The 25974-nt window shown below is 35.6% G+C and overlaps 1 protein-coding gene across 1 annotated transcript in view; it reads left to right on the forward strand.

The window, feature by feature from the left end:
• LOC145284083 (uncharacterized) overlaps positions 1-25974 on the forward strand; it is a 361761-nt gene that overhangs the window by 159924 nt on the left and 175863 nt on the right. Inside the window, exons 24-29 of the mRNA XM_080133150.1 lie at positions 495-908; positions 10826-10902; positions 14293-14356; positions 17740-17952; positions 21170-21281; positions 24143-24251. Of these exons, the coding sequence (XP_079989276.1) occupies positions 495-908; positions 10826-10902; positions 14293-14356; positions 17740-17952; positions 21170-21281; positions 24143-24251 (989 nt within the window). The remainder of the gene's footprint in view (positions 1-494; positions 909-10825; positions 10903-14292; positions 14357-17739; positions 17953-21169; positions 21282-24142; positions 24252-25974) is intronic.

Here is a 25974-nt window from a genome sequence, read left to right on the forward strand (position 1 = left end):
GTCATCAGTATAAATGTCTACGAATGATGTAAGGATGTGATTTGGAAGATCATTAATGTAGATCAGGAATAGAGTTGGGCCCAGGATGGACCCCTGAGGAACTTCAGCATTAATACTGAGAGCTTCTGATTTCTGCCCATCAACCACTACTCTTATGAACCTATCAGAGAGAAATGATTTAAACCTTTATGCCATACCATATCAAAGGCCTTTGATATGTCAAGAGCAATTGCCCTAGAAAGGTAGCCTCCATCGAGAGATTCGCTAATCCTATGAGATATAACTGTAAGCACATCTGCTGTAGATCTATATATGCTATTATACTAAATTAAAGAATATGGGGTGTTTTGTGTATCACTTTTTCTTCTTTCTAAAATTTAAGTAATAAATAGTTTTCGTCTTTCCAAATAATTTGTCTGATTATCCCAATTTATTTGATTTAACCGTCTTGTTAAATCCCTTATTTTCTCTTGTTTTTTACTTTTATATTACAGGTGATAACGTCCAGTGAAAGTCTGGTTCTCAATGAAGGAGGTCCTGAAAAAACATTCAAGTTGGTCAACATGGCCCCACCGCACGTCTTAGGCAGGTCGATACTTCCCAATGATCCACGGAATTGGAAAATATGGTTAAAGATAAAGAGTGGCATCAGTGATAGTGAACTCAAATGCATTGACGGTGATACGGTGCCACAACTGGTCACCAGTTGGCACCTGGATGGTAAATCTGACAACCGTCTAACTTGTCAAGCTGAAATCAATGAGACCAACTGGCATCTTCCCCACACGATCGTTGTGAAAGCCGTGTCAGATAATAAAATTGATGGAAACAAAACCGGATTTTTTAATATTGTTGCATCTTTTATTAGCAACATGACCAAACTCGATAAGATCATCACACAAGAAAAGGTAAACTTTTAATCACTTTTGCCCTTTCAGATATTTCTTATAAACTGTATCGATATTTGACAATAATATAGATTAAAAAAGTGAATAAATAGAACATCTCAACTGTTTTAATTCATGTTTATAAGAACAAATGTTACCTAAATAAACATAATATATATATATATATATATATATATATATATATATATATATATATATATATATAGTAAGTTATAAAAATATATATGGTAATTAAGCTACACAGAATATTCTGCGTTTCATTCTTGTAAGAATTCGTCAGGATTATGCGAAGGGTTGTGGTCATCTCGCGTTTTTATATATGCACATTCTATTGAATTTTTAGTTAGCCAATCAGCTTCCTACTTTTCACCGCGCCCCTCCGCATAAGCCAAGGGGCAGGCACTTACAGGACAAAGGCACATTTGACCTTACGGTCACCCCTTCCTTTATGTCTACTTTTTTTCGCAGGGGGCATAGATATTTAGTAAGTTGACTTATTTTCAACATAGTTGTAGTTAAATAGGATTTTCTTTTTTTTTTTCCTTTATATATTTGAATAGTATGTTAGTTTATAAATATATATGTGTGTGTGTGTGTGATTCTTTATGTATATGTATGTTTATTTTATATATATATATATCATAATTTATGTATATGTATGTTTATTTTATTTATTTATTTTCTACTGTTATTGTTAATTTTAAAGTTATTTTGTATCGCTATTCTAGAGTAAAGTTTATTCTGTGAACACAGTTGTTCGCTATTTCCCAAAACATTAAATCATTCGTTGACATCTACGCTGATGACACGACCATCTATGGCAACACATCTAAGTCCGTAAATGACCAAGTTCTCTCTGATTCTCTCTCCTCTGATCTTGAGCGGTACAGTGGGGGAAGAGGTGGCTGGTTACTTTTAATGCATCTAAAACCAAGCTCCGATCTTTACATCAACACTCTGATCCCCATCTGGCATCAATTAAAATGGATAGCTCTTGTCTAGAGGAAGCTCCATGTTTTGATAAGCTTCTGGGCTTGACCTTTACTCTTGACCTGCAATGGAACACGTACATCAAGTCAGTTGCCAAGGTCGCTTGAAAAATAGTAGGATCCTTCTACTGCTCCAGAAGATATCTCACTGCTGATGCAATTCCCTATCTATTAAAAGCCAAGTACGTCCAAGGACGGAGTACTGCTGCCACATCTGGACAGGAGCTGCTAAAAACAGTTTATCCTGCCTTGATAGTGTACAAAATAGGCTTCGTGGCTTAGTGGGGGATGCCCTTTTCTCGTTCCTGCAACCTCTCTCCCACAGGAAAGACGATGCGAGCCTGTCTTTGTTTTATCGTTACTTCCATGGCAAGTGCTCGTCTGAGCCCCAATCCCTGGTCCCCCCTTGTCAATCTTTCACAATAAACACATGTCTAGCTGAAACCACCTATAAACATTTTCATAACTCTTTATCTGTGCCAAAACCAAAACATAGATTCCAAGAACAAATCTCTGTTCCGTTTTCCTGTTTCCCACCCTGGATGTCTTCAAGTCCAACATAAACAAATTCCTGATGACCACACCCCTTAAGTAAGACACTTTATCAAATCTCCAATACTAACAATTACTACAATACTATCCCATTGATTACTGTACACTCAATAACCTTATCCTCGAGTGGCTTCCGGGCCTTCATAAATAGTGATTACCTTGTAAAAAAAAAAATTCTCCTCCTACAGTTTAATAGATCTTGGGGTTCTTTTAAGTATAGGATAGCAAATTTTTCATGAAGGCATAATCTACATGGATCGTCTAGTTCTCTACAGCTGTTTACTTGTCTTACTATTTTCCATTCAACAACGTCCGCTTTCTTTGATATATATATATATATATTATGTTTATTTTTCCATTCAACAACGTCCGCTTTCTTTGAGTTCCCACTATTATTTCTTTAATCAGAAAAACACTGCAGAGCACAGATGTTCTAATTGCTCTATGGTCTGCAAATCAAGTAATGTATATATAAAAACAATCAAATAAAAACAAATAACAAAAAGTATTAAATTGAATAATATAAACAAAGGAATGTTTTTAAAAAGTACATGGAAATTGGTAAATAATCAACAATAACGCAAAAAAATGGTCTTCTGTCAAGAAGTCACGATCACACACACACACACACTCTGTCTGTCTCTCTCTCTCTCTCTCTCTCTCTCTCTCTCTCTCTCTACACACACATATATATATATATATAATATAAAGCTGAACGTCTGTGTGTGTGTGTCTGGTCACGAATAGGCTCCTATATGGTTGACTATTTTAAAAAACTGATTACAGGTAATGATAGAAGATGTATCGAGGATCAGGAATGGGTATGTTTGATCTGGCAGAACGGTGGTTCATAAAAATTGTGGGGTCTGCGTTCGCGCCTGGCCCCAAAGTATGGAAATAAAAAATGAAAGAAAACAAACGTTTACAAGGATTTTTGATAAAGATGTACATAAGAATACTTTGAGTATGTTTCAACTTAAATAGGGAGGGTATAATAAAATTGTGGGGTCTGCGTTCGCGCCTGTACTCCATGGAAATATGGCACAAAATTTAACAAAGACTTTTCATATCTATTTGCGTAAGTGTACTTTGATAATTATGTTTCAGTTTGAAGAAATATGGTATAATAAAATTATTGGGTGTTCGTTCGCGCCTGCCTTCCATAGAATGTAAATATGTCACAAAGTCTAACAAGGTTTTTTAAAAGGGGTGAGGGTCCACAATAACACCTTAACTTTAATCTTAATTCACGTTAGCTTTTATTTATTTTTTTGAGTTGAATCATATTTTGTTGAATAAATTCACCTCATAAATTCACGTTCTTATTAAAGTGAAAGCCAAAAAAAAAAAATAAAGCCGGAACTTTAGACAATTCTTGACACAAATTTTGCATCACTCTGTTTTTTTCCTTCTCCACTTGCACGTGCCACTCTTTCGAAAATAGATAAATAATAAAAAATAAGAACGTTACTTGTTATCGTGTCAAAAGAATGAAAAAATCCTGCTCACCTGATTACGTGTCTTTTTAAAAACATTTACATAACCTTTTTATTTTTATTTATATATCTGTTTAAGCTTTTTTTTGTAAGTGTACTAGAAGGAATTCAGTTGAATACAACCTTTTCTGCGTGTTCTTTACATTACAACAGTAAAACCCTGAATCCGACGGTGCAATACTACACCATTCAATACTGTAAAACTGAAACGAAGCTGTTCTGCTTGAAAAGGGCGCCATTTTCTTCTTATTCATATTTATATCGATTCTTTGATTTAAAAAACTAAAGTAACTACGTGTTTACTTTTTTAATACCCCATTTTGCTGTTTCGGATTATTTTACTAAAGTAAGTAAAGCTTCATTATTTTTCAAAACTGTTATGTTTTTTTGTTTTTCGATATTTCGTCGATATTATTTAGTAAGAGTATTTAGCAGAAAAGCCAACAAACGACTACCCGAAAAAATAAATATACAAGAAATAAATGTTACCATAGTCAATAAAAGTTCAGTTCATGTTTTTTTTTGTTTTGAAATAGTTTTTAATAATCTTTACGTGAAATAATTTCAGCGAACCGAAATTAAAACGAAATTTAAGGCGATAACTACTTAAATGAATTTTTATATAAAATACACATGCCATAATCGAATATGCCTCAAGCACAAAATAACTGAAAACATTAAAATATGCTTATAAATATTCCTTACGTTGACGGAACTCTTTAAATTATTAACACAGAATGCTCAGGTGCCCCTCCTTCAAATTGAAAACGGGGCTCTCCATTTCAAAGTCACTACCATTTTGATTTTTTTTTACACCGGTTCCTGAATTGAAAAAACAATTTTTTTTTTTTTTACAAACTACTTAAAAATACAAACCAATGAATTTTTCTTCTCTTTTTTTTTTTTTTTACATGGGGGTCACCACTTATCAAGGCCCGGGGGCCACTCAGGGATAAGGGTTATTGCGTGTACAGTAAGCAATGAGATAGTATTGTAGTAATCATTAGTATTGGAGATTTGATAGTGTTTTACTTGAGGGGGGGTTGTCAGGAATTTGTTTATGTTGGATTTGAAGACATCCAAGTTGTAGTCAGGTGGGAAACAGGCAAATGGAAGAGATTTCCACAATCGTGCACTTCTGAGAAAGAAACTCTGCTCATGGAATCTACGTTTGGATTTAGGCACAGATAAAGAGTGGAGAAAATTATTGACAGTAGTTTTAGCCACACGGGTGTTTCTCGTGCAAGATTGGCGAGGGGGAACTCGAGATTGGAGCTCATACGAGCACTTGCCATGGAAATAACGATAAAACAAAGACAGGGTCGCAACGTCTCTTCTGTGGGAGAGAGGCTACAAGGAAGAGAAAAGGGCATCCCCCACCAAACCACAAAGTCTAATTTGTACTCTGTCAAGGCAGGATAGGCTGATTTTAGCAGCTCTGGCCCAGATTTGGCAGCAGTACCTTGGACGTACTTGGCTTTTATACAGATAGAGAATTGCATCAGTAGTGAGATATCTTCTGGAGCGGTAGAAGGATCCCACCATTTTCCCAGCGTCCCTGGCAACAGATTTGATGTACGTGTTCCATTTCAGATCAGGAGTAAAGGTCAAACACAGAAGCTTGTCAAAACATGGAGCCTCCCCTACACGAGAGCCATCCATTTCAATTAATGCCAGATGGGGATCAGAGCGTTTATGATGTAAAGATAGAAGCTTGGTTTGACCAGCCACCTCTTCCCCCATTGTACCACGTGCTCAAGATCAGAGGAGAGAGAATCAGAGAGAACTTTGTCATTTACAGCCTTTGATGTATTGCCATAGATGGTCGTGTCATCAGCATAGATGTCAACGAATGATTAAAATATGTGTTTTGGGAGATCATTGATGTAGGTCAGGAAGAGAGTTGGGCCCAGGATGGAACCCTGGGGGACTCCAGCATTAATACTGTGGGCCTCTGATTTCTGCCCATCAACCACTACTCTTATTAACCTATCAGAGGGAAATGATTTAATGATTGTGAGGGAAATGTCTAGGAGGCTTGCATATATTGACCGGGTGTATTGGGCACACGGGTGGGTTCATGAACAATGTGAGTGAGGTCATAGGCAATGGCAAAATCATGACAAAACCTCCTCTCGTCATCGGTTTTATTTGAGTGGGTCAGCCATTCCACATTATGGACAATGAAGTCACCGCAAATGTGAATGTTAGCCAAAGGATGAGCAGACAGGATGTGGTCAATTTTCTCAGATATGCTCTTAAAGATAGTAACCCCACTGTTGTGGAGGCGATAGAGGCCAAATATAAATGCAGTGGTGTAAGCTAGTGCAACCCGGAAGCACATATAAGGTAAAGTAGGGTCTTATCTGGAGATATCCCTACCACATGGAACGCCATCTTTGACGTAGGCACATATTCCATGCCCATGGCGATCCTGGGGGTCAGATTTAGATGTTAAGTTGGAGTGTCCTTTAATTATGAATTCGTCTAGAGAAGTGGTTGGCCCTATGCCAGTTTCACTTGAAAAGAATATATCGGTTTCGTCTCCTGTAATTGTGTTTCAACCTCTGGAAGGTTGGAACGGAGACCCCTGATGTTGGAGAAGGAGATCTGGTAGTAGGGGTCTACGTTGGAGGATGGGGTTCTAGGTTTATTCGTGTTTCTTTTTTGGAGATTTGTCATGATTGTTGAGGTATTGGGGTTTGTGGAGCAGGTCGGTAGACTTGGTTGGAGCAGGATAGAGAGGGAAAATAAGAGAGAAAAAGACAAGAATTTTTTTTTTTTTGTGGCACATGAACAGGTAAAGCCGTAACAATTACCCACTAGTATGGCATCGAGAGGCCCTACCAGAAACTACTGCATGGTCCAGAATCCATTCACCAAATGGCAATACAGCAGCCCTGGTACTTTGCACCTGCTGATAGGACAGCCTCCTTAGTGGTTAATCCAAGGTTCGGGTCCCTGACTATCAGGCGGATAACGTCAGCCCAGATGAAACGTTTACCTCCAGCACCCTTACTAGTGACATGGCCACGAGGATAGACATAGGAACAGAAAATTTCCGACATCTCAGACTACTGTTTACGAAGTACTGCTGTCCTGGAAAACAGCTTTTTCTTCACCCTTTGTCAGAAACATCACTCATTGGAAATGAGGACTGAGGGACAAACAAGAGGAAGCGAGAGTAACGAGAACTGCCGATAACGCATCCACAATGCGTTGTCTACTCTCCATTAAAAAAAAACAAAAAGAATGGGGTGTAAGGACTTATTAATATTTACTTAGAAGTCCGTCGCTTTAATTTGAATATTAAGATATTTGAAGATAAATTCCCCTCCCATAATTACGAATGAAAAAATGCAATAGATATAGGTTACTGTAATTTCAATTTAAGAGTGTTCATTCTTTCTTCTTCCCAAGAGACACTTCAAACAAAGAAATTATGACAATTTAGCACTGAAATAATTTTAAAGATACCGGTCTGGAATTTCCACGTGTTCAGATATTCATTAAACTGATTTCTTCTTTGCCAAAAAGGATTCTCTTTCACGTTGGAAAGTTTTTCACTCACTGACACTTATCATTCGAGTTTCGCTGCTATGGCGGAAGTGGTGGAGAATGGCTTATGGTGGGAGGGATCTTTTCCTTTATATTTATAGAGAGAGTAAAGCATTAATCCTGAGTAGCCCTCTAGCACGGTAGAGAGAGCCCACCTTCCTCGCAGCAGCCTCAATGTATTCTATTTAACAATTAATAAATGATTTTTTTGCTTATTTTTTTAATGAATAAATTGTCAATGTAATTAATGATTTTAATCGACTTTTTCACACTTAAAACGCACTTTTACTTTTATTTTATAAAGATTAATTTATCGTACGGCATAATCATGTTGACACACCGGTTCCTGCAACGTTGAACCTGGTCAGTACTAAATCGGTGACTATTTGGGACTTCTAAGTGCTGTATGTGCTCTCCGCTTATCTCAGCATTGTTTCCAGTCGTCCTGGACTTCTCCTTGCCACTGGACTCAAACAGTGCCGATTCAGGTGTGGTTGATGATTGCGTGACCCTTGTCTCACAATTTCACACGCAGCTGCTCCTACAGGGGTATCCTTTGTCTTTCGAGACTGAACGGGGGCATGGAGAATTTATCGTTACGGCATGTTTAAAAATCAAACAAGTCATCACGTAAAATAATAAATATTCTAATTAAATAAGCACTTCTTTTTATTACAAGAAAATTGGATTACCTACATTAATGAATATTTTTAATAATTTTTAATTAGAAAAAGTAGACTTTTAATATCAATGTCAATGTGACAAAAACTCAACTTCATAGTATATATATATATATATATATATATATATATATTAGCAAAAGTACCTGTCGTTGACTGGGTTCAAATACAGTCTACAGAAAATGGACTCTGATTTATGAAAGTATGATAGGTTATGAAAAGGAAGGGTTGTAAAGCGATAGCTTCGAACTTTGGAGTATCAAAACCAAAGCAAAATATGATGAAAGTAAAAATAAAATAGATAAACCCCATAATTTATTATACCATACCTGTTCCCACTGAAACACTTATTACAATATTCTGTGGATCTATATTAAAAAACCTTGTTAAACTTTGTGACATATTTCCATTCTGTAGAGGTTAGGCGCGAACGAACACCCCATAATTTTATTATACCATATTTCTTCAAACTGAAACATAATTATCAAAGTATACTTATGCAGATAGATATGAAAAGTTTTTATTAAAGTTTGTGCCTATTTCCATTCTATGGAGGCCAGGCGCGAACTCAGACCCAACAATTTTATTATACCCTCCCTATTTAAGTTAAAACATACTCATCAAAGTATTCTTATGTATATCTATATCAAAAACACTTATAAACGTTTTTTTTTTTAATTTTTTATTTCCATACTTTGTGGACAAGGTGCGTACGCAGATCCCACAATTTTAATGAATCATCATTATACCAGATCAAACATACGCATTCCTGTGTCTCGATACATCTTCTATCATTATATGTAATCAGTTTCTATAATAGTCAACCATATAGGAGCCTATTCGTGACCAGACACACACACACAGACGTTCAGCTTTATATTATACTAACAGAAGTACACATCGTTGACAAGGTTCAAAAACAGCCTACAGAAAATGGACTGTGATTGATGAAAGTACAATAGGTTATGAAAGGAGGGGTTGTAAAGAGATAGGTTTTGATACTCAAAAGTTTTACCCTAAGCAAAATATGATGAAAGTAAAGATAATTTTCGCGAAAATATATTTTTTTAATATAAACTTTGTTTCCATTCGTAGCCAAGAGTGATCAACAAAATGATGTTTCCTTACAAAGAGAAAATGTTATATATATAATAGTATAAATATACAAGAAATAAATTTACCATAGTCAATAAAAGTTATTTTAAGCTATCGACTCCAAGCTAAGTCGAACTCTACGGTCCCAAAAGCTAAGAAACTTTTCTGCTCGTAACTTTTGCCGCCTACTAATCTAAAAACACTAACATGTTTACTTTTTTATTTTTTATTTTTTTTCTCTTTTCCTTATCACAGGTTTGACTTTAATCCTGAATATTTGTCTTGTTTTCTTATCTTTCTCCTAAATCTTTTTTGTCATAAACACTATTATTAACCAATCTTTTTTCTTATATTTAAAACGAGAAAAAAAAGTCTCCCATGAAATTGAACATTTCCCAAATTATATTTGCATATTATCTCAACTCAAAAACACGCGGCTTTTTTTCTTCTTCTAAAGTATGCATTACTTCTAGTTAAAGGTATTACTTTTTAACCAGCTTTTTAAACGAGTTAAAAAAAACCCAGACTTTTTCAATTTGATAAAAGTTTCATTATAGCATACTTATTATGGGGTGGAACTGGAACGGTTTAACATCTCAGCTCGACCTAGATAATGGCAAAAAGTATCCATGCATTAACATGGGAGGGGAGACTATCTTCAAGTACTATCCTAAGCCAGGAATGGGGCCACGGACTTATGATAAGTAGATATTAATAAGTCCTTCTCCCCTTTTATTTTATTTTATTTTATTTTATTTTTTATTTAAAATTTTTTTTTTTCTCAATGGAGAGTAGATAATGCATGTGGATGTGTTATCGGCAGCTCCAGTACCTCTCGCTTCTCCTTTTTTGTCTTTTAGTCCTCATTTCTAATGAATGATTTTTCTGACAAAGGGTGAGAAAAAGCTGCTTTCCAGGTCGGTAGTACTTTGTAAAGAGTAGTACTCCATCCTTGGATGTACTTGGCTTTTATACAGATAGAGAATTGCATCAGGGGTGAGATATCTTCTGGAGCGGTAGAAGGATCCTACCATTTTTCCAGCGATCTTGGCAACAGACTTGATTAACTGTTTCTTCATAGTCAATTATTTTTTGTGTATTTTTTAAAAAGATATATAACTCTAGGAGAAATATTTCACGCCAAACTCTCTAAAAATTAAAAATGGAGGATCATAGAAATAATTCACTACACGCTATGAAGAAAAACGGATGTTTTGGTGAAAAAGTTCAAAAAGTTGAATTCGATTGATTATTTCACTCTAAATGGAAATTCCTTATCAAATAATTGCTAATTCTTTTTCTTTTGATATTTCGAACTAAATAAAAACCTTTTTTATTGCAGTAGTTTATGGCTCACCGTGCCATTTTTTAAAACTAGGATTTTCAAGCTTAATTCAGTTTTACGATATCTTTTGTTTATTAATTAGTTAGGTGAAAGGAGTTAACAATCTTAAGAGAATGCGCTTCTAAATAATAACCTCATAATTTCAGCTTGTAAACTGCACTAGTAACAAAACTTTTGTCTGATACAATTTCTTTATTTCCAGTTTTCCATAATTGACCGAGACGCTCCATCAATTTGTATGTCAATGAACGACCCACACATCACAACATTCGACGGAAGGTAATATCATTATTGTGTGAAATTCACAAAGAAAGAATATGAAAATTTGGATTATTTTGACCACTATTCCTACCTTTAGTTGGTTCTTAACGTGTCAATTCTTCAGACGCATCTTTTCGAATTTTTAGAAACCTTCCTGTTATATTTCAGAACCTGCACAAAATTTTGAACTGAACACTTTATTTAATCCCAATTGTTCTTTTTCCACTTACGTGTTTCTTTGTCATTTGAACCTTGTTACCCAAACGATCAGGACAATAGAAATGATCAATTATTATATTGGAATATGCCATAATCACATTGACACGCCAGTTCTCGTTAGATCACTGAAGCTAAACGACGTTTAGCCCGGCCAATACTAAAATGGGTGACCATTTGATAATACCAAGTGCTGCATGTGCTCGGAGTTTGAAGAGGGATGGCCACCGCCAGGCTATTCTTGGCCAAGACACGCTGCATGAAATAAATCTACTTGTTAATTATATTTTATGTTTCAGCCAGAAATCCTGAAAAATTTGAAATGTCATAAAACACTCAAGCTAAATGTTTATGTGAATAATGTATTGTGATTCAGATTCACGGCATCAAAGTAATTATTGCATTGCTAATTCTTAATGATGCATCTTGTAATTCTGATGGGATTGCAAAATACAATGAGTTTGTAGAACTTCATGTAGTCCCGGGTATGATTTGAAAAGACATCCAGTGGTGAGGCCTCATTTGGGGCTTGTGGGGAATGCGGAGTTGCCGCTTAGTTACCATTGCTCACAAGTCCACTTTGACCTAGAATGATAATAACTGTCAGGGAATCACGTGCTACCAGATACTGGCTTCCTGACCAAAAATGCAGTAAATGTTTCAGGCGACTGGGGACAGTCTGTGAATTTAATATTTCCTTGACAATTCCTTCTTCAGAGGAAGCCGGTTCAACCTCTGGAAATCAATCCCATAAGAAATCAATTATTAATTGAACCAAATCGTTATATTTTGCACAAGTAAAAATAATAATTTAATGTGATTAATCAAATTTATGCTTAAAAATCAGTCAAAATGCTTGAGTTAAAAAGAAGAATCGGTGCATACAAAAATATATATCTTATTAAATAAAATCTGATTACATGCGATGGGAGCAGGGAGACTAGTTCCCAATAGTGTACGAATTAAGATCACACCAATTCATTGATAATTAAGCCATTCTCAAATAAAATATCTATCAGATTACATACAAAATTGCAAAAATCGGTTAAAAAACGTTTTAAGAACATATTAGAATGGAAACCTTATTTATATTTCAGTATGTCTTGTATTAAAAAAAATTTGTTTCAAGGAAACTGTGAATATGCTGATCTACTCTGTATATAAGATAAGTATTTGCTTAAATAATGCAGAGTTTTCAGAGTTATGTGTAGATCTTTATAGACTTTGTTAATATAAAATAGACTTCCGTGTTTTTTGTATAAATTGATGTAAACTTTAGCATTGCTTGCTAAATAATGTACACTTTAATTCTCTTTAAGTATGTAGAGTTTCACATACTTTGTTTAAATAATGTAGATCTTTAGAGCTGCTCTTGCATTCATATAGTGTATTTTGACAACAGTAACGTCTTTGAAAAATGCCATGAACAACGTTAACAATGAATATAAATGTAACTAAATTGACGAATGAAAAAAATAAAAACATGAATGTGTCACCATTTACCAAGTGTTAAATTTTATTACAAGATTTTGTGAATAAAAGCAAAGACCCGTGGTTTAGTGGATAAAGTTGTTGGTAAAATTCAGTTGTAAGTTACAATCTTCTGAAGGTTGAAGGTTCAATCCCCAGTGGAGGTAATACTCAAAATAGTAAGTCCAAAGCAATTCACAATTGTATAATTGTGAATTACTTAGGCCTTACTCGCATGGATTAAATAAAGGCTTCTGTTCGAAATTCTGTGCAAATTCTTGAACAAGATACAACTGAAACAGATCGGAGGTTACACCAACCGAAATGTTGTGAAAATAACACTCAAGAGGAGAATAATAGTCCGAATAATTCAAATAACATGAATTATCACTCCTCATCTCAAAAATTAAGAAACAAGAAATAGGTTTAACCAACAATTTTATAGAGATGTAAAATATAATTTGAAATACTGGTGACAAGGTGTAAAGTCCTTGGATAAGAATAAGCACAACTATTAGAAAGCTCGTTTCGAAGTTGTGTGTGTGTGTGTGAGAGAGAGAGAGAGGGTGATGGAGAGGGGGGTGAGTTTAGCTTCTGGGTGGTTAAGAAGGCAACGGGCTTAAAGGAATTTCAGTTTGACATAATCTAGTCGATCTTTCTTGGATGGGTGTTGTTGATGCTGAGGTGTCAACCGAAAGAACTGATTTCTTTGACAATGTCACTATTTTTATAAGGTTTGATAATTTGACGAAGGTTTGTTACCTTTGGAATTTAAAGCAAGCCAGAATCATTTTCACTGGTTGAAAAATGTGGGTTCACATCTTTATGTAAAAATCCGACTCCCTATTGCAGTTTAAAGAAACTGACTTCATTGATGACTCCTTCTTTCAGGATAAAGAATGAAAAAGAAAGATAAAGAAAGGGTAAGACAGAAAGAAAAAGGGGTGGCTTATACCAGCTAGTAACTTGCTTATGACTGTTTGTCTCACACATTTCTAATCTACCACAGATTTTAGTGTTGTTCTTATACATAATATAGACTTTCATATTTATGGTCTAAAAAGCTAACAAAGCCAAAATAAGTTGTTCTTTTGTAATTAAGAAGTTAAAAATTAGTGCAAACCTGTTTGTGTGCAGTCTGTATTCCGTGTAGACAAAACGAATGAAGAAAAAAAATGTCCGCCTTTTCTCTTTATATGATTGCAATATTATCACTCAACATGAAAATACGATACTTTCACCTGATTTTTCAGAGACAGGGTTGATTTTGGATTCGGATGCCAGAGTAGCAAGTGTTGTCAGCAGTGCGTCGTGTTGAGTAGAGCATCGAGATTTGGAGCTGAGTTTTGATAGCAGAGTTTTTGGCAGCAGTGTATCGCATTTTACATCTTTTAAATCACAATATTCTGTTAATAAAAAATGTAAACTTAAGTATTGCTTTCTTACATAATGCAGACTTTCTAATTATTTGCTGAACTGAAGATAAACTTTACTCAAAATTGGCATTCTTTGTTTAGATAATATAAGATGGCGTGTTCTTGCTGAAAATATAGATTTTTGTCTTTATTTGAACAATATTTTATTCTTGTTTACTTACATAATACTCACGTTTTTGTATACTTAGACGGTGTACATCTACATACCCTTAGCTTACAGAATGTAGACTTATTACGATTCAATAAAATTAAAATATTCCACTTAATTCACGTTTGTTACTTTCAGTTTCTTCAACAATTTTTTCGAGGGCGAATTTATACTCTATAAACACAAAACATTGGGTTTAGAGGTAAGTTAAGTTTTAATTTGAAAACTAAATTTCAAGATTCTAAATTTTTATATACCTTTGAATTAATACACTTATTTTAATCGTGTATACATTGACTAACTCGGTGTTTGAGTATATTCCTTAAACGACCTATTGTTATTCATATTTTTACATGTGTCAGGCTGCTGCAATTTTTATATAACGTGTCCGACGTTGATCGCTCTGATTTATTGTTATTTTGTTCAATTAGGTATGTAGTTTTAGAAATATACAGGATGGAAGATATATATTTGACCACGACAAGAAAAAAGAACACAAAATGAATTTTGAAATTGGAATATAACATATTCATGTAAAAAAAAAGGGGAAGAGCGAAGGAATGAAAGATCTGATAGGCTTATAAGAGTAGTGGTTGATGGGCAGAAATCAGAGGCCCACAGTATTAATGCTGGAGTCCCTCAGGGGTCCATACTGGGCCCAACTCTCTTCCTGGTCTACATCAATGATCTCCCAAAACACATACTAAAATCTTTTGTTGACATCTATGCTGATGACACGACCATCTATGGCAACACATCAAAGGCTGTAAATGATGATGTTCTCTCTGATTCTCTCTCCTCTGATCTTGAGCGCGTGGTACAGTGGGGAAAGAGGTGGCTGGTTACCTTTAATGCATCTAAGACCAAGCTCCTATCTCTACATCATAAACGCTCTGATCCCCATCTGGCATCAATTGAAATGGATGGCTCTCGTCTAAGGGAGGCCCCAGGATTTGATAAGCTCCTGGGTTTGACCTTTACACCCGATCTTAAATGGAACACATACATCAAGTCTGTGGCCAAGGTCGCTGGGATCCTTCTACCGCTCCAGAAGATATCTCACTAATGATGCAATTCTCTATCTATATAAAAGCCAAGTACGTCCAAAGATGGAGTACTGCTGCCATATCTGGGCAGGGGCTGCTAAAAACAGCCTATCCTGCCTTGACAGAGTACAAAATAGACTCCGTGGCTTAGTGGGGGATGCCCTTTTCTCTACCCTGCAACCTCTTTCCCACAGAAGAGACGTAGCGAGCCTGTCATTGTTCTATCGTTATTTCCATGGCAGGTGCTCGTCTGAGCTCCATTCTCTGGTCCCCCCTCGCCAATCTTTCTCAAAAAACACCCGACTAGCTGAAACCACCGTCAATAATTTTCCCCACGCATTATCTGTGCCCAAATCAAAACGTAGATACCATGAACAAAGCTTCTTTCTTAGAACTGCACGCCTGTGGAACTCTGTTCCGCTTGCCTGTTTCCCTTAAACCTGAATGTCTTCAAGTCCAACACAAACAAATTCCTGATGAACCGCCCACCCCCTAAGTAATGACACCTTACCAATTCTCCAATACTATTGCTACACTATCCCTTTGATTACTGTACACACAATAACCCTTATCCCTGAGTGGCCATTGGGCCTTGATAAGTGGTGAACTCCATGTAAAAAAAAAAAAAAAATCTGTTGTTAAAATTAGTTGGGATTTGCAGGACTTAATTGCTTATATTTTCATCCGAATAACAGTTCTCAAAGTCATTTGATATAATTCTGTGAAGATATTTGGAGGCGGTCGTTGTTCTTTGTTACATATGATCTTATCTCCTGTAGTAGCAATCAAGAGAGTCGGTTTTCACTAATGTTTCGCACTTATCAAGGCCTTGTTTTCACTCGAGAATTAATGTCGTCAGTTTGACGAAAATGGCCGCCACAAAAAATCTGAATACAATGGTTTGAATAGGCAGAAGATTACTTAAGATGATTTGATTATCTAAGATGGCGGATCAAGTATTTGTTCACATTAGACTTGAAGGCGACCATGCTGTAGTCAGTGAGGTAGCACATCTAGTGTGTGTGTATATATTGCGATAAAATCCTCATACTTTTTTCTTTTATCTTGGGGATGCGATTCTTCCCATCACTGGTCAATCGGAAGCATTTCCTTTCACGCTCTATATTTCTTTCCACACTTTCTTCCACACGAACCGAATGACATCTCAGGTGACACCGTCAACTCTAGCTACAATGTTTGTTAAACTTTTGAACTTTTTTGGACTAACCAACCTACCAGTAAAATCACAATTTCCAACATGCTGGCGCAACCCGGGATAGATTATATATCACAATCAACTCTGTGTTTTGACTTCCTTACCCTTCCTACATCTCTCATCATTCCTCACGGGCACTCTGCTTTCCTTGAATCTCTGAAAACCTGATGCTCGATTCATGCAAGATGGTCCAAAATCAGTCTGAAGCATTCCATACGTTTATGTAGCATTTTTTCCAAGTTTAAAACAAAATTTTATTGCATATCGTTCTTCTAACGTGACCTCACGTCCAGATTGCATTTTTGAAATTCATCAGCTGTGACAATTAGGCTTTAGTATGGTGTATTCCAATTCCTGCTGTAGCTGTTCATTTGGACTTGAAATTATAAAAATTGGTCAGTCATATCATAAGATCTATAACAATAGCATACTGAATTTTCAAGAGTCTACGACAATTTTTAATGCCTGTACAAAAAGGTCTGCAAACTTAAGGTACCTCATAGTTTGTACAAGCCGTGCGGACGTCTTTGAAAGGGTTGTTACGCCCTGGCACGGCAATCAGCTGCCCGAATATAAAACATGATAAAATGATCGGCACATTCCTTTCATTTATAACGTCTGTTAACTCTGCTTGACGGATTTCCTGCGAGTTTTTCGCGTCATTACTAACAGGGACTGTTCTGCTGTGACCTTTAGTGTTGGAATGTAATGCTGCATAAAATTTAAAAAAAACATCTTTTTATAAAGATATAAATTTCTATTAGTATTGAAAGAGCATTTTAAAACTTGAAACATTGAACAGACACAACCCGTCCGTTGCCAATAAAGACCAGTCCCAAGTTTATGCAACTGCCAAATTCCAACGCTTTATGACCGACTCAAATGGAGTCCAACTTTTAACTGCTCGGAACCGAGTCCCGATTTCAACTGTATTAAAAATGTTCCCTCTTGAAGAATAACGATAGATAGATAGAAAGAGAGAGAGAGAGAGAGAGTACATGTTTTATTATGAAATTTTCAACAGATTGTTCTGAAGATTAACTTTTTGAGAATCTAGTGTCAGCCAACATTGATCTGACCTTTTCCACTCGGCTGCCTTTGTATTTTGTCAATAAAGTGTCAACTCAAGGTAAATTTACTCTGATTGACTATACGCTCTGACGTCACGATGTTTTTAATAATATATTTTAAATTATACTTGTCTTCATCAGAAGGAAGGTCGGGTATTAGGTTTTTAAATGTTGGAAGCCCTAACTTCCTCAAAAGGGCTTTTAAACATTTTGCTACATCAGTACTAACTGTGTTTTTGATTCCACTCTCTAGGTTCGAGCGTTTTACCGTTCCTGTAGAGGCCATGCTTCCTGCAACTGTGCCGTAGCTATTAAAGCCTTTGATGATGTTCTAATCGTGGACAAATGTGGTCATAATCGAACAGCTTATGACACACACCAGCCTATTACCATGAAAATGTATCGTTATGGTCATATAACACCTGGATTAAAAATCTATAGCCAAAACTATGGCAAAAAGACTCAGGTAAGAGCAACTATTCATTCTGTATTTATTTTTATTTTTTTAATACAATTTAGGAAATAAATTTAGTAGAATCCAATGACATCTTTGCAACTTCTTGAGTAGTTTCATTTGTGTTAGTAAACTTTCTTGGCTGGAGCAATTTCGTTTTGGTTATTTTTGATATTGTATTGTCTCCTCTTACTAATGTTAAGTCAATTTTGTACCTAATATAAACTATTTCAGAACGACAAAAAATCATAAGAAAAGAACACTTTCGATCAAATTTATGGTGATATAGCTGCAGTTCATCCTTCCTAATAATTTATTTTTTGAAAATATTCTTTCTTAGCAAAAAATTATTTTTTGGAACATTCCTAATCCTGAATCTAACTTCCAGACATTTAGAGTTAGTGGTAAAGTATTTTTGCTGATAGCACTACAACGATCATTTTGGCCAAGATCAAAGTGTAGTATCTGTTCTTCAGATGCTGCAAGCTATGACTAGCTATGACTAGCAAAGACCAGATGTGGGGGCAACCCCACATGCCTGACCTTTAACCAGCTCCCATTTCCCACCTCTCGGGAGCTGGTCCCCTTTTCCCCTTCCCCTCCCTTCACTCCTCACATTAAAAATCGGCCTTGTGCCTAATTTGCTCGGTGGGGGAGCAAATAAATACCATCTGTTCTTCAGATGCTGCACTTCCATTTCTTGTTCTCCTTCGGTGGAGGAGCAACCCTTCACGACTGAGACAATTTTTATTTTTGTACCTTTTCTCCACGTTAAAAAACGACCCTGGTGTCTAACTCTGTCCCGTTGGGAGGCATTGTAAATAGGTACAACGATAAAATGGTCCGGAAATCTGGATCATTAATGTTAGATTTATATATGAAAAAGATCTTCATTCTAAAATAATTTTTGTTGTTGTTTCGTTTCTTTTTTTCACCAAGTTTTTCTTAAAAAAAAAGAAAAAAGAAGAGGGTTTTAAACTACAAATGTACCAAAAACATCTTTCTCTAATGATCCTAATTTTTAAGGTAAAGAGTTCCACTAAAATACTTGTAAAACAGACACGGACATGCAATATTTCAGCGATGGAACAGAGGTTGGAGTCTGGTTGATAGCCATGGGCATATTAGATTCGTGACTTATTTTTAGACCCTGTCTAAGAGCGATGCACCAGCTTGTATATGGCACAATACTACATGTATGGTATGCGAATGGTGACAGCAGTGAATGCTACGATCCATTTACTTCACATTTCACTACAGACTGGAGGTGTTAGTTTATATGGGGGCCCTATGCCAGTAAGTAGCGATTATGTTAACTAGTATGAATTCTGGTGAGGGTTATATTATTACATGTCAGGATAACCTGGTGGCTAACAGAAATATACCAACTGAAGGCGGTGCGACTGGTCAAAGGTTAGCTACCCAAACAAAACGCTATAAAAATGAAGATGTCGAATGATATGACAGGGAAATGGTGTCACGTGTTCGAGGGAGAGAACAGAGGTTCTAGCTAGGCGATAGTTAGGAGTGGTACAAAGGAGATGTTCTTGACAATGTAGAAATCTAAATAAAGCTTGCCTCGAGACTCTGCCCATGCATCGCAATCCTTAAGACTAAAAAAAGCAAGTAATTAGAATTAGATATTAATCTCCCTCCATTTCGTGAACAACCTCTCTCTAAATAAAACCTATGAAGACCAGCAAATCTCCATTGTGTTTCCGTCTTGAGATAAACAGAAGATTAACAGCCACAAGGGGGATCACAGCCCACATGTGGAAAACTAACGATCAAAAGAATGGAAGACCAGCAACCGCGCATGTATGTAAAAAGACTTTGTTTTGTTGATTTTTTTTGTCACTCTCGAAAACCAGCATGTGCAAAAGTGTGTGTGCAAACTGTTTGTATAACATATGAAATGTTATAATTGTACTAATAAGCAAAGCGAAATTGTTTTCGTCAAGAAAGTTCCAAGGTACTTTATTTGAAAAAGTTCTGGTTAGATGTTACGGATTACAGGCTCAAAACACTGAAAGTTGATGCTTTATACCTTTTGAAGTATGCCAGTGTTATATTTCCATTAAAGTAAAAATGTCTATGGAACGTGATTTTGCACACGTTCCTTTTCCTTTTTAAAAGAGCTGAGTTTTTTTTCTTCTTCAACATTTCGTTACTAACAGCTCTTGCGTTTACTGCTGCTACCTGCACTTTACTATTTGCTATTGGCTGTGAAATTAGTTCGGTAAAGTCTAGTAAAGAGGTGTTTGCTCTGTCTTCCGTTCTATGATAAAACACCACAGCCAGTAAATTTATACAATTAACACGGCAGACTATTTCCCCAGTACAAATCAGCAAATTAATATTAATTTCAGACCTCGAGCTGTTAATAAAGTGCATACATATGTCGGCGCTATTTCAAGATTTATTAACAAAAGAATACCAAACCACACTTCTTTTAACAACCAAAATTCTAATAATAACCAAGGAACTTCCCTAACCACTTTAATTAAAAAAAAATTAATTCTAACAAAACCCCCTTCTCAATCAAATGGACTATCCTAAAAAAGGTTAAGTTTATACTTCAAGCTCTAAGTCATGTCGCCTCTGCATGTATGCATATGAATGCATATATATGTATGCGTATGTATATGTAGGTAAGTGTATGTATATATATATGCATAGGTGTACGTATGTGTATGTGTAAGTATATGTGTGTATGTATTTTTATATGTGTGTATATGTGGATGTATATGCATGTATATGTGTACGCATGCATGTGGGTATGTATATGTATGTTTGTATATTATGCATTGTGTATGTATATGGGTATATATGAGCGTATGCTTATAGATATGTATGTATGCATGTATATATTTATATGTATGTATACCAATGACCGTCTTGTTTATGTTTGCATGTGTGTGTATGTATATGTAGGTGTGAGTATTGTGTATGTACGCATGTATATATGTGTGTGATATGTGTACATATGTATGGGTGCGTGCGTGTATATATATGTATGTATAACAATGACCGTCTTTAGTGTCATGTCTGCTTGAGCGTGTGAATTCGCCGGCAGGACTATATGTCATTTTCGGGCTCATGAACTTACAGTGTCTGAGGGAGTAGCACTCGTCTGATAAGACGTTGCAATCATCATATGTGTGTGTGTATATATATGTATATGTGTGTATATATGTATAATATAATCATCCATTTTTCATCTTTTCAGGTATTTTTACCGACTGGAACTCTCGTTATCATCAGACCCACAATACTTAAAAATTATCATTACCTTAATGTGTGGATTAAAGCATCTGCAGCCGACTATGGCAATACGTTGGGTAAGTCCGGCTTTATAAACAGACATGAAGAAAGAAATTAATAATGAAAACTGCTTTTGATTGAAGGGCAAGATAATAGCTGATCAATTATGTATAGCGTAATCACGTTGACACACTGGTTCCCGTTAGATTACCTAAGTTAAGCAATATTGAGCCTGGTCAGTACTAAAATGGATGACCATTTTAGAATTCATTGTGATGTATGTCCTCTCGGCTTATCTCGGCATTGTTTCCAGTCGTCATGGACCGCTTTTTACTACTGGACTCAAGCAGTATCAATTCAGGAGAGGTGTGGTTGGAGATTGCATAATCCTTGCTTCATAATTTCACATGCAGCAGTCCTTACAGGGGGGTATCCATTGTTTCTCGAGACTAAACAAAGGCCTCCATCATCAATTATACAATCACTCGGTTAAACGTGAAATGTGGAATTTCGAGGTTTGCAATGATTTGACGTTGACTAAGTTCACCTTATAAATTCGCTGAAACTAAAGAATTCTGATATTTCTTTAGCAGTTGCCATACTTAAATGATAATATATGATAGATATATTTATATCTGAAACGCAAAAACAACCAAAAACAGCACTCCACCTTTCCACCTCCCTTTTTCTTTCATTTCCCCTTTTTTGTAAGGGTATCTACCTGTGTAATGAGAGGCAAGGGTTGCGCAATCCCCAACTACACCTCTCCTCCAGTTACGTCTCTATGGGGAAGAGAGAGAAGGGAAGAACGGTGTCTGTTTATTTTGAATCAATATTCATAGTTACGGCATTTCAGCCTTTTGGGGAAATTCATAAAATAAAAACAGAAACGTACCTTTTTATATTTTCGTCACATCTCTTGACCGTGTCGCCTCGTCTAGAACAAAAACTCATAACAGCAACGCAAGGATCATTCTCTGGACAATTAGGTCGAATGGCACCCCTGTTCTCTACCTATCCTTAGAAAGAGGGTGAGAATTTCTCTACTTATTTATCTTCCATACATAGCTGCCCCTCATTGCTCCAAGAGTGCTGAATCTGACGACTGTTTGTCAGACTCGAAACTCGAACTCAACCTTTAACTGACTAACAAAAATCTCCATGTGCGTTTCTATTTATATCAGGGTATATCTGTTGGGGTGGTAATTTCCGTGAATCAGCTCACCCCAAAATACAATCACTGACATGTCTCGTAACATAAATGCACGCTCTGTCAACAGAAATCATGGGTTTGATATGTTATCGGTAACCTTGTTGACCCCTTTGCACTCCTTGGTGCAAATAAACTGTATTCAATTAAGTGCCGCGTTAACCGCACTTTTCATGTCATGACACTCCTGAATGCTTGAGTCCAGTGGCAAGGAGAAGTTCAGGACGACTGGAAACAATGCCAAGATAAATAGAGAGCACATAAATCATCTTGAATTCCCAAATAGTCACCCATTTTAGTCAATGTTGCTTAACTTCGGTTATCTAATGGTTTTCATTTATGGTTATGTTTTCACTGTATTTAAATACGATAAATAATACAAAGGAGAACAAACCGAAAACTGTATTTATTCTATCCGGTGCCAATGTAGGAAGGAATACAATGAAGAAACAGATTGCCCTCTGAAAATAAAGCTAAAAAGACATAAAAATCTATAATTAGGGATTGGGTTGGATAAATCAGGTATGTCTTATGACCTGTAAAAAAATGGCACAAACTGTCGCATGGAACTGAAGAACCAACCCATTTTTTATAACAACAATTAGATGAGGTATTTAACTACCTTCACCGTTTAGTGTAGTTGGAAGAACGTTGGACAAGTGAAAGAAATGAAAAGTAGAAAGCTTTCTGAGACCCAGAAAGTCTCTCAGCAGTTATTATCAGGCAAAGACAATCAATTTATACTTGAGAGTCCAGTGGAAAGAAACAGGAGATAGAGAGATAGGGGACGTCTTTTCTTGTTGCCTCAGGGTTGTCTCTCTTATTCCCAAAGAAGCAGAAGTTCTTCTATAGAAATGAATGTGCTTTGCAACCTGATTAGTTTATTAGCAAATCCCCAATCATTTCTCCGTACAAGAAAATAAATCTTGGAGAGCAACTCTAGATAATAATCTGTAAGAAATATGAATTACATAATCACACTTTTCATTGAAAAATATAAGTAAATGTCCAATTTCAAACTCGAGAAGTTTAACCAAATTGACGCTCAGCTTGAAATGAAAAACTTACTTCAAATTAAAAATCGATTTACATATCACTCTATTCTGGGAATAATCTTATAATATCAGGTTTTTATGTCCAAATTTGGATAATTTGGTGAGTGTTGAGTCTACCTTAGATACCAATACTCCCACGCCCATGCTGATTTGAAATGATAGTACCTGTTAATGATTCATCAATGGGTTATAAAGAATTTATTAATTCCAAACTATTTATATAAATATTTATAAGTATAAATTTTTACTAAAACGACTTCATTCAACATTGGAAAACTTAGGAAAATTTGAAATGCCATGGAACAAAACCGAAATTTACGCCAAAAATAAATATTTGAAAATATTAAGAACTTGAAGCATCCAAACTACCAACCAAACTAATCGAATTTGACATTAAATAAACCGCAAATATTCAATGATTCAATAAATAACCAAACTATATTTTAACTAGGAAAACTATTTTGCTTCATTTACTTTAATTAGATTTATGGAAGAACATTTTCGAAAATGTGTTTTCCTTTTATAATAACCAAATTATTTATTGAATAGTCCATGCATCAATACTCATGAGAAAAATGGTTAAAAAAAAATTAATTAAATACTATTTGTTTTTTTTTATTCGAAAGAAGACATATTGTATTGAATTTTATTTATCCCATAATTTTTTTCCCAGGCTTGTGCGGGACTTATGACAACAATCCTCTGAACGATTATATAAAGAGAGGAGGGATCATTTATAAAGGGAGAGAACTCAGACCAGCTCCTTTCGCTCTATCATGGCTGTGAGTACATCATTATTCGGTTTAATGCCTGTTTTACATGATGGCATGTGTTGGACGTCTTTTAAAAACTGATTCCAAAACTAACCTATCATTAGCCAGATCTTTATGCCTCCATTTTACTCTCAAAAACTTCTTTATCACTTACTCCTATGGTTTCCTTGAGCTTGCTCTGCTACATGTCCTTACTAACTCAATTGTTCTACATCTAATAGGCTAAGAACTCTTATTAATTGTTTCAAGATAATCATACCACCGAGGTCTTCTGTTTTGATACATCCCCTTATATATAGACCACATTTAATCTTCTTTTAAGGTCATAAAGTTTGAGCTTGTTTTTAAGACACACATTATTACATTTATTACGAACTCACACCTTCATGATGTTTGCAAATGTTTTCAGTTATCGTGTCCAAAAATTGATGCCATGGCATGAAGAAGGGGTATCGATGGATTTAAAAGATCATATCAAACTGAGTGCAAACTAAGCTTAGAATCATGACTCCATTTTATATAATATGGTAAAATACATCTTGTAGAACTCAGTTCAACAATGATGAACTGGTCTTATTGTATCTTATAATTTTAAATCATCAAATCTGTTCAGTGGATCTTAATGAAATAAATAGAAAGATGAAATAATCCAATGACTAAACTAATAAATGAATAATATTGAAATTATCCCCGACATTTAAAAAAATAGTAAACCTAAACCTTAAACTATGGATCTAACAAACACAGGAAGCCACTCTCAAAGGACTTATTTCCCTTGCCTTAAAAATATTTAAATAATTCAATTGTAATCGAATGCAAGAACAGACAAATCTATCTATATATCTATAAAAGTAAAAATGTGCGTGTGTGAGGACACTTCTCCAACTATATACTCCACGAATTTTTGACATATAGACCTGGTTTGGTATATAGGATATTCAGACATGTGGAAAATTTTTTAATCGGCTTTCATTTGGAAAAAAGGGCTGCTAAGCGAACAAAATTGACAAATTGGTAGTTGGGAGCCATTGGATTTTTATCTGTTTGCGAACTGTATTACGACTGCGCATGCACGAATCATTCACATTTTTTTATCGTTATTTCCATGGCAGGTGCTCGTCTGAACTCCAATCTCTGGTCCCCCCTCGCCAATCTTTCACGAAAAACACCCGTCTAGCTGAATCCACTGTGAAAAATTTTCCCCACTCTATATCTGTGCCTAAATCAAAACGCGGATTCCAAAAACAAAGCTTCTTTCTTAGAACTGCACGCCTGTGGAATTCTGTTCCGTCTGCCTGCTTCCCACCGGACTACAACTTGGAAGTCCAACGTTAACAAATTCCTAATGAACCGCCACCTTAATTAAACACTTCATCAAATCTCCACACTAACGTAATGTACTTGCAATAACCCTTATCCCTGAGTGGCTTCGGGCCTTGATAAGTGGTGATCACTGTGTAAAAAAAAAAAAAAACATCATGGTAAAAATAAGTAGGTTTTAAAACATTTTTAAAGAGCGTGTCAATAATAGTTTTCGTACTTGACTCACTGTCTGAAGGTTTTGATTTCGATCTCAGCTCAAGTAATTTCTCTTTTTATTTTCAAGAAGTGAACTGTTTAGAAAAAAAAACATGATGCTCACATGCACATGTCTCAGTTTCTGTATGAATTAAAATATAATATTTATGCATATGTTACGACTGGACAACACTGGGCGGTCTGCTAGTAGATA

The sequence above is a fragment of the Euprymna scolopes genome, chromosome 8, assembly GCF_053919585.1.
Source record: "Euprymna scolopes isolate OS-2025 chromosome 8, ASM5391958v1, whole genome shotgun sequence".
In the NCBI taxonomy this organism is placed as follows: domain Eukaryota; kingdom Metazoa; phylum Mollusca; class Cephalopoda; order Sepiida; family Sepiolidae; genus Euprymna; species Euprymna scolopes.